Genomic DNA, 10,590 nt, shown 5'->3' on the forward strand with positions numbered 1-10,590 from the left:
GGGGCACTGAAAGGAAGACTGCACTAGGACACCGGGGACCGTTCATTCATGCGAGGTAAAAGGGCAGCTCTGTAAACTCGCTCCATGTGCCTTTGTTTGAGCTCTCATGTGGTGTCCTTTGGAGTATGCCTCTTTCTCTTTTGTTAGTGGTGCCTTTTATTTGGCTTCACATAATCTAATAAGCCGCTTCATTCAATCGGTTAATTGTTTTGGGGGTGTTTGGTCAATTTCCTCCGGCTAGATGTATCCAGGTGAACATTGGATGAGCTACACCCGTTGTACCTTAGCGTTGCATAAAAAATACCCATACTTATAAGAAGAGTATTAAAAATTGATAAGTATGTTTATGAAAAACATTTGCAAACATGCATGGCCTAAAAAACAACTATGCTTGACATAAAAATAGCCATGGCCCATGAAAACGAACCCAGGGAAGCGAGAGTAAGATCACTGAATTTCGTGCACTATTTACATTTCTATTTTGTGGAACAAGCGGGTGAGGTTTTTTAACGCACGACACACGAACACAACAACCCAACAACTCGGCTGGTTATTTACAGCCGGAATCCGAAACGGAGGAAGAAGAAGCAGAGCCGGGAGAGGACGACCAGGGACTCGAGCACCCACAGCAGCCGGAACACGACGCTCTCGTACAAGAGCCGGAGGAGGTCGACGCGCGGCAGCCAGCCCCTCCGCTGCTGCAGCCCCGTGGACAGCGCGCGCACGCGCAGCAGCGGCCCGCCGCCGGCCGCCGCCGTCATCTTCTTCCGTATCCAGTCCCGCTTCCTCCCGCCGGCCATGGGTAGCGATCGATCGTCAGGTCGCCGGTGGGCTCCGAGGTTTTGGGACCTCTTCTGCTTGTTGTGTTTGGATGGTAACGCCACTACGCCTAGAGTCCTTTATGCTCGAGCGCGACGCGGTTTTGCGCTTTTTTTAGTGTTTGGATTTGGATAACCCGACTGAATGTGCCGGCCGATTCAAAACTGAGATGGTCAAGAGCTTAAAAGTCACGGGGCAGGCAACTTCGTGGGAGGATCATGCACGAGTGATGATCCCGCGTGGACGAGTTAGTTTTGACATTGGCTGCGGACGCGGTGGACCGGAGGCAAATGTTTCTTCCCTTGTGTAATTGCTGGTGTAGTTGGTGGCTGGTGGGTGCTTGCCGTGTGCCTTAAAATGATGCCGGTGATGTTTCTGTCGTTGACGTGTATTTTATTTTCCGCAATTGCGCCCGAAAACCTTCCTTTTATCCGATTTCTTCCTTTTTTGCGAGAATTTATCTTATTTCTTCTTTTTATTTGATTTCCTCAACTAGCCGTGGGGCCGCCAGCGAGGCCGAGCCAGGAGCGACCCGAAGCCGACACGGTAGTGGCATCGCTGATGGAGAGAAATCGGAGATTGAGGGGGTCGGGTCTGAGGGGTTGCAGTCAGGTCGCCGATGATGGAATCTTGGTGGGGTTTAGAGGGAGGCTGGGGGTGGTGACAAACATGGCGAATGTGGCAGCTCGGACCAAGACATGGTGGCACGTGGCAGCGTCCACCGGTAGCGGGGCCTGGGAGAAGGCAGATGGGCTAGCGGGCGGATAGGGTGATCGCGAGGAGGAGGAAACATGAGGAGGAAGGGCAGAAGGTGGAAGAACCATGCCAGCCATTGAAAAAAAAAATCAAGCAAGTAATGCATAGAAGAAAAAGCATTTGCCTTAACTCCAAACAAAAGCCTAGGGTTCATTTGCCTCCCGCCGCCATCGCCGCCGGTCCATCTCGTCTCCGGTGGCCTTAGGGCCATGGAGGCGCGGTGGATCTCAGCCCTTGTCGGACGGGAGGGCTCCGTTTTTTTTATCTTTTTTCGAGTTTTGCTAGGGTTTGTGTTCTGTTTAGGAAGATGAGACGGTGGCGGCTCCCTGAAGATGGAATAAAGTTCTTCCCGCCTAGCCCCTGTCCCGGTGGAGTGTCTAGCATCGTCGGTGAGCGTGTGGAGGTGTGTCCACGACGGATCTGTCTTTGGTGGATTTGTTCGGATGTGGTGGTCCTTCGTCCACATTTGTGTGGCTTCGGGTTGGATCCTTTTGATCTCCGCTACTCTTCATTGACGGCGGTTGTTGTTCTGGTGCGCTAGTCCTATGGGGCCTTACCACGATGACTTTCTAACTGCCTACTACAACAAGTTTTGCTCAGCTCCGGCGAGGGAAAGTTGACGACGACGGCGCGCCCCTGACTCTCTCCAGTGCTTATAGTCGTCGCTAGGTGGTCTACGGATCTAGATGTAATTTTATTAATTTTGTGTTCATTGTACTGCCATAATTGAAGATGAATAAATTCCGTAAAAAAAATACATGAGTCACGTGGCATGCAGTGGGTGTCAGGTGGATGCTTTGAGGTGTGGCTTAAAATGATGCTCATGATGTTCTTGGCATTAACGTGTTTTTTACTCAAAAGATCTGAATGTATTTTTTATTACTTCTTGATTTCTTTATACTGTCATGACATTTGAGAGATAGATCAAAAGTTTTTCTGAAATAAAAACTATTATTTCAAATCCATTGGTAATAATCATCAAATCTAAATATGAGTTTCGTGCAGGGGACTACAAGATGACACACGTTTTGCCACGCCGTTACTTGGCCTTGAGTTAAGTCTTTTTTGGGGCTCAGCGTACAACGCGTTGAAGGACGACCCAACACGCACGCCCCAGTACACTCATTTCGGTTGGTTGGCCGGTCGCACTATTGGCCCTCGACCCATTCGGTGAAGCGAAGAAAAAAACAAAGAGAAAGGAAAGATGAACAAAGTATAGAAAATATATAAAATATTTCAATAAAATAAAAATGATTGCAAATTTCACAAAAAAATGAACAAGGTAAAAAATGTTCATGAATTTATAAATATTTTACAGATTTTGAACTTCTTTTGAAATTAATTAATGTTTGTGAATTTAAAAACATTATTAAATTTGGAAATGTTTGGAGTTAGAAAATATTCCCAAACTTAGAAAATATCTGTGAAATTAAAAAATGATTGAATTTTGAAAATGATTTCAAAAGGAGTTCCCTGATTTTCAGAATTTCTCACAAAGTTTAAAAATATTCACAAATTAAATAAATGTTCATGAATTTAAATATGTGTCTATCAATCAGTGTAGGATAGCCACATTCATGTGCGAATAGGCCCAACCACAGCCCAACACCGATCCACTCCGTGACATATGGGGTCACGAATGCAAAAACTACCTAGATGCACTATGAGGCTCTATTCCTAGAGAGCTTATATTAAGAGATTATAAGATCTAGGATCCTTCCCTGTTTATATTACGTGAGGGCTATGTAATCAAGATTCTCTAACGTAGCTTCCACTATGTGAGAGGAACATCGAGGCTGCATCTGTCCATGCCGCATCGGACAGGCGGAGTCCATGTCTTGCTTCTAGTGGGAAAGAAGAATGTGCCGCCTCAAGGTAGCTAGAAATGGGCAGGCTCAGTTAACGTAAAACAGATTTTACTTAGGTCTGGTTGTTTACATATAGTCGTTTCTATCGTTGTTGTTTTTCTGTTTTTTATTACTTGTTTATATTAGCCTAACAATATTATATACATATATATATATATATATATTGAAAAATATATTATAAATACATTTATTCAAAAAAGATAATTTACTTACTTTTGTTAAAAAAATGTTCACAGCACATTGAAAAATGTTAATATAGTTAATATTTTTCTGAGTGTATATTTTTTAAATTATATCATTAAAAATAATTTTGACATTTAAAAAATGTTCATGTGTTCCAAAAAATGTACGTGCATTTTAAAAATGCTAGGAAATATAAAAAAATTGTGTAATTAAAAAATCCTGATCATTTATAAAAATAGAGGTTAAATTAGCAAATATTATTAATATATTTGAATTTTTTTAAATGTGTATAAAAATATTTTACATGTATACCAAAAATGAATAATGTCTATGAAAAAATAGATGTCGAAATATATATTTAAAAATATATTAAACGTGTATAAAAAGTACTTTATATGTATACAGAAATGCATGTATGAAAAAATAGTCATAAAAACATATGTTTCAGAAATATTAATCATGTATTTAAAAAATAATATTCCTGATGTATAAAAAAATGTGTAATGTGTATGGAAAATGTAGACATGTGTTAATAAAACCCAAAGAAAACATGTGAAAACCAAGAAAGAAATGAAAAAACAAACAAAAAATGGAACAAGAGAGGGAAAAAGAGAGGGAAGTCCCCAAAGAAAATCGGAAAAACAAATAAGAAAACTATAGAAAAAAACCTTCTGACGCAGCTACAGTAATGGGCCGGCCTAGTGGCGCCCTCTCCAGAGGAGAGACGGAGCTCTACCTCGCAACTAGTGAGACATAGCTCCCTGCTCCCGCGACATTTGACTAACAGCGAGGAACCATAACGTCAGTTCTTAAAGACTGCGACCCATAGACAGAAGCCCGACAACCTAAGGAAGAAAAAAAGAACTTCAGTCGTTGTTCGCTTGTCGTCGCCATTTGCTCACGCTTGACGTCACGCTGTGAAACCAAGGTCTGCCGAAGGAGGGAGGCGCATGCATGTACCTATGCGGGAGGAGATTGCCTATGCCACACCCGCACCATCACAACATGGAAGGCGGTGGCGGCTTCCATGGTTGCAACATGTCGTTGATTGCGCCAATCGAGTGCAGCTTCACTGACACTGCACCACAATAGAGAGAGGCCGCTGCTGATATTAGATGGATCGGTTCTCTTTTTTTTTCTTATGTCATGGAGTAAAGCTTCTTCAAAACTACATAGAGAAGTGCATTTGTTGCTTGGAAACAAGATAACTGCATACTACTAGGTTACTACCTCCGTCTGGGTTTATTAGTCCTCATCGCATTTTTGGATCAAAATTTGACCATATTTGACTAAGAAAATTTTACTGCATGTCACAAAAAATTATATTGTTGGATTTGTATTTGAATGTTGTTTCAAATGTTTTTTTTATGTACAGCATTTATTTTATTAGTTAAAATCATAGCCAAGATATAACCCAAAATACCAGAGGGGGTAGTAAACATGAAGGAGGTAGTTAGCAAGTAGGCCTTCAATAATTTTAGGATTTAAGTTGCTTGGAATCGAGACAGCTACAGTAACAATCGTTTACATCGGTACTCTATAAATTATTAAAATAGTAAACATACAGAAAAAGCTCACAAAAATAACGTACCAACATAAACATATCCCTAGCGGCTCAGCCAAGCCAAAGGGTGTTGCATATTAAAATGCTTAACAATATCTATTAAGGACCAATTAATCATAACATTCTGTTACAACTGCAACAACATTTCAATCTGTTTTACCAAACTCATTTTTAATCAAATTTAGTAAACCAGTTAATCCGCTCTCGATACATGAGGTTAGTTCATCTATACTTCTTCAGGCTTCAACCTCAACCATTTTCAACCTGCCATAGTGCCATGTGTGAGTAGCTAGGTGCAGCCATGGCAACGGCACGTTCTCTTGTTGTGGTGCGGGCTCAACGAAGTTGCTCTGCGCTCGATTGACGCCTGCCGTGGCGGCACGACCTCAATGACATGGTGCATCTATGATAGCAACAACCGTCATCCCTATTACGGTGGTGTAGACATAGCAGGGTGGCCATGCTCCATCCCTCGGCGAAGCTCAGTTTCACGGTTGGCGTCGAGCGTGAGCAAATGGAAGACAACGAGCGAACGGAGTTCCTTTTTTCTTCTTTGGGCGGTTGGGTTTCTGTCTATGGGCCGCATGACTTTAAGCATGGCTGCTCTATTTCCTCATTTTTAGCTCGAAGCCCTCTGGTACGGCATGGACGTACACTATGCCTCGACGTCCCTCGGACGTAGTAACTGCTACATTAGAGGATCTTACCCTAGCTTTTGACATTAGGTGGCATATTGCTAGGGATTGATTTTGGGAAGTTGATTATTAGTCCTAACCTGAGGTTTGATGTTGATGGGAATTACGAATTCAGGAGAGAATTCCACCCCGCGTGCATTAACATGGGGAACCAGACAAGAGGCATGTGGAAATTGACTCCTCCCTCCTCAGGTCCTATGCCCCCCCCCCCCAAATCAAATAATCCATCCATCCCAAAACATAGTGCCCATTGGCTTTTGTGGAAGTCAATCTCCACAAAGTTTGACCATGTTTTTAAAGAGAAATTACTCATATCTACAATACCAAATATATACCATATGAAAAAAAAATGATGAATCTAATGATATTTATTTGGTATTCTAGATGGCGACAAAATTTTCTACAGACTTGGTCAAAGTTTACAAAATTTGACTTATAAAAAGATATAATACTATATTTTATGACGGAGGGAGTAATGAATTACTAGTGTAAAGCATGATTTTATTGTGAATGATATTGGGTGTTTTTAATGCGTGCACTTTGACATATTTTTTATCTAAAGTTTGTATTTTTTAAGCATAGAGTTGCAAAGGTCAGATGTTGTTGAAGTGTATAAACAAATAAAAATGTTGTTAAAGTTTGGTACGTTAGTCTGGCACAATCTATTTAAGTCAACTATGATGATTACGAGAAAGACTCCCCTAGGACTCCCCTAGGGTTCCACCCTGTCCTCCGACGTGCGCCGCCGGAGTCCACGTGATTCTACCACCAAAATTGACGAGGCTACGGGCGATCGGGAGAGCGAAGGTAGCGGCAGGCGTGCCTGGGCCTGCATGGCGACAACGGAGGCTCCTGGAAGCGGCAGAGAGATGAAGGGAGTTCAGGCAGAGGAGATATTGGACGACGCGGGGGTGAAGGAGGACGGATCTGGATCGGGAGTACCCAAACAGCCGGCGGAGCGTCACGGAGGGTTTGCGGCCGATTCTACCATGGAGGATCGGGAGGAGGACGGAGAAGGTGGCTGGGATCATCTTGGCCCAGATCCATCGCTTGAAGATGCGTTTGAAGGGTTGAAGTTACATGGAGAGGAGGAGGATTTGGATCTATCTGGTGAGGTAGATGATTTGATCAAAGACGTGAGGTGGCTAGCCCTATTTAGGGTTCATACATTGAGGCTGTTTAGCCACTCCGCATTGCTGAACTCGATGAGGAACGCATGGGCGTGTGCGCAGGGTGTTACTTTCAATGTGAAGGGGCCGAATTTGTTCTTGGCTCAGTGCCACTGCTTGGGTGATTGGAAGCGGGTAATGGATGGAGCTCCATGGCAGTTTAGAAGGGACCCGGTGATTCTGGTAGAGTACGATGGATTCACGAATGTAGCTGAGTATTCCCTGAACATGTACCCCTGTGGGCGAGGGTGAAAGGCCTTCCGGATGGTTTAACACGGAAGAAAGAACTAGCGGAAAAAGTTGCAAAGAAGGTTGGGGAGCCACCGTTTACTGTGATGGTTAATGAAGGAAAGATAAATCCCTTGAGTTATCTTCGTGTGCGTGTTTTTGTGAATGTTACAAAACCTCTGGTGAGGTTTGTTCCTATAACCTTGAAGGAGAGGAAAAAAATACCCTGTCAGTTACGAGAAATTACCTGATTTTTGCTATTTTTGTGGCTGCTTGGGCCATGTGGTGGAGGAATGTGGTGACGGTGTTCATGATCCAAGTATGTGCGAATGGGGTGAGTTCTTGAATTGGAGTAGTGAACCAGGAGGAACAGGAGCTGGTGCAGGGAGAGGAGGTAGAACGGGAGGAAGAGGAGGAAGTGGAGGTTTTGGCAACCGGGGCAGGGGAGGTAGAAGTGGAGGTGGCATCGGTAGAGGGGAAGATAGGGGGGAGATGGCAAATGCTGGCAACGTGGTTCAGAGAGATAGGGAAGTGGTGGATGATGGGGATAACAACAGGGTCCGGAAAATATTGGTGTCGGAGGATGGTACCCTTAGTGTAAGGGGGCAACCAGTGCCAAATATGTTGGGAAAGGTTTCTAACACTGTTTTGCGAATCGAGAGTGGATCGACGGTTGATGACACAGAGAAGGGAAGTAATACTCCGGGGAAACTGCCAATTGTTAAGAGGAGGAAGCAAGGTGAGGTAGGAAGTGAAGAGGACATGGACCTGTTAAATGAGGCGGCCTCCGAGAAGGAGGACCGCCGGTCCAAATGAATCTCATAAGTTGGAACTGCCGAGGAGGGGGGAATTCCCGGACAGTTCGTGAAATTGCGACTTTGTCTCAGTCGCATTCCCCCAAGTTCGTGTTTTTATGTGAGACAAGGCAAAAAGAGAGTAAAATGAGGAGGCTGCGTGGTCGGTTGGGCTTGAAGGGTTTCGAAGGAGTTGATAGCAATGGAATGAGTGGGGGGTTAGCCTTTTATTGGCATGAGTCCTGCCTCGTGGAGATTTTAGGCAAAGAGGAAAGATACATAGATGCTCTGGTCAGAATGTATGAGGGAGGGGAACAGTGGAGAATCACATGTGTGTATGGAGAACCAAGGACTGATAATCGCCACCTCATGTGGTCAAAACTGCAAGGTCTAAAAAATGTATCTGATCTTCCATGGCTAGTGATTGGGGATTTCAATGAAGCTCTATGGAGTTTTGAGCACTTCTCCGCGACGCCAAGAGCTGAAACGCAGATGCTTGCTTTCAGAGATACCTTGGAGGTATGTGGACTAGTCGATCTTGGCTTTGTTGGGATACCGTTCACTTATGACAATATGCGGAGTGGCCATAATAATGTCAGAGTACGGCTAGACAGGGCGGTTGCAAGTAATTCATGGAGGAACCTGTTCGCGTTTGCCTCGGTGGTCCATGTACCATCCCCATGTTCAGATCACGTTGCACTCATCCTGAAGGGGGAGACTGAACAACATAAAATCATGGGTGGCGGAAGGTGGTACGAGTTGTTCTGGGAGAGGGATCTCACATTACCAGATATTGTGAAGGAGGCGTGGGAGTCAGTGGGTGCTGTTTGCAATATGGCTGAGTTGCACAAGGCACTTGACAAAACTATGACTGCTTTGAGATCATGGGGCAGGAAGTTTGGTAATGTAACGCGGGAGCTTGCGAAGTCAAGATCACAATTAGAGGAGTTGATGAACATGAATGCGGATAGACAGGATATTAGAAGAATAACTGACATGATGAATGAATTACTTTATCAGGAGGAGATGATGTGGCTCCAAAGATCTAGAATCACGTGGTTGAAGGAGGGCGACCGAAACACAAAGTATTTCCAAAGCAAAGCTGTGTGGAGAGCCCGAAAGAATAAGATCCGGGAACTAAGGGATAGTATAGGAGTGGTGCACTCGGATTTCTCTTCTATGAGCAGAATTGCTAATGAATACTTTCATCAAATCTTCAAGGCAGATGCCAATATTGATCCGAGTCATGTTGTTAATCTTGTGGAGTCGGTGATTATAGAGGAGGATAATAGAAGGCTGTGTCTGCCATTCTCTGATAAAGAGATCTCGGATGCTCTCTTTCAAATTGGTCCCTTGAAAGCCTCGGGTCCGGATGGATTTCCAGCTCGGTTTTTTCAACGTAATTGGAGTGTTCTCAAGGAGAGTGTGATCACGGCTGTTAGAGAATTTTTTCGATCAGGCTTAATGCCGGAAGGTGTGAATTCCACTTCCATTACTCTTATTCCAAAGGTCTCTAACCCGGTTAGTATGTTGGATTACAGGCCAATTAGTTTGTGCAATGTAATTTACAAGGTCATTTCCAAGTGCCTTGTAAACAGGCTTCGTCCTCTCTTGGATGACCTAATATCACCGGAGCAAAGTGCGTTTGTCCTAGGAAGGATGATAACTGACAACGCCTTAGTGGCATTTGAGTGCATTCACTATATAAAGCAGGAGAAAGATCCTTCCAGGAGTTTTTGTGCATATAAACTAGACCTCTCCAAGGCGTATGATAGAGTGGACTGGGTTTACTTGAAGCAAGTGATGCAAAAGATGGGATTCTCAGACCGATGGGTGGACTGGATAATGTCATGTGTCACATCGGTCAGATACTCTATTAAATTAAATGGGACCCTCTTAGATTCATTTGCACCGACGTGGGGGCTTCGGCAAGGTGACCCTTTATCACCGTTCTTGTTTTTGTTTGTGGCTGATGGTCCATCTTCAATCCTTAAGCAGCGGGTTTCGTCTAATGCAATTACCCCGGTCAAAGTCTGTCGAAGGGCGCCGGGAATATCACACTTATTATTTGCAGACGATACTTTATTATTTTTTAAGGCTTCACTTGAGCAGTCCGTGGAGGTTAAAAAGGCCCTTGACCTGTATAACAAAGCTACTGGGCAAAGTCTCAATTATAGCAAATGCTCGTTGTTCTTTGGTACTTCTTGCCCGAAGGACGTACAAGATGCGATTCGTTCTACACTTAATGTCACATCTACAGTTTTTGAAGAGAGGTACTTGGGACTGCCTACTCCCGAGGGGCGGATGTCGAAAGGGAGGTTCCAAAATCTGCAAACTAGTTTAATAAAAAGACTAGTTCAGTGGGGAGATGGGTACCTTGCGCAACCAGGAAGAGAGACGCTGATTAAATCAGTGGCATTGTCGCTGCCAACATATATCATGGGGGTTTTTAAGCTCCCCTACTCACTGTGTGATGATCTTACAAGAATGATTAGGAATTTCTATTGGGGGTCG

General features: G+C 44.0%; 1 protein-coding gene across 1 annotated transcript; it reads right to left on the minus strand.

Annotated features, from left to right (window-relative positions):
* Positions 1–322: 322 nt before the first annotated feature.
* Positions 323–936, minus strand: LOC147992900 (uncharacterized). Its single transcript, XM_087541777.1, has one exon. The coding sequence runs from the start codon at positions 798–800 to the stop codon at positions 555–557; it is 246 nt and encodes an 81-aa protein (XP_087397903.1). The 5' UTR covers positions 801–936; the 3' UTR covers positions 323–554.
* Positions 937–10,590: the final 9,654 nt, after the last annotated feature.

Source organism: Triticum urartu, chromosome 1A (assembly GCF_056163025.1).
Source record: "Triticum urartu cultivar PI428250 chromosome 1A, HENAU_Tu73, whole genome shotgun sequence".
In the NCBI taxonomy this organism is placed as follows: domain Eukaryota; kingdom Viridiplantae; phylum Streptophyta; class Magnoliopsida; order Poales; family Poaceae; genus Triticum; species Triticum urartu.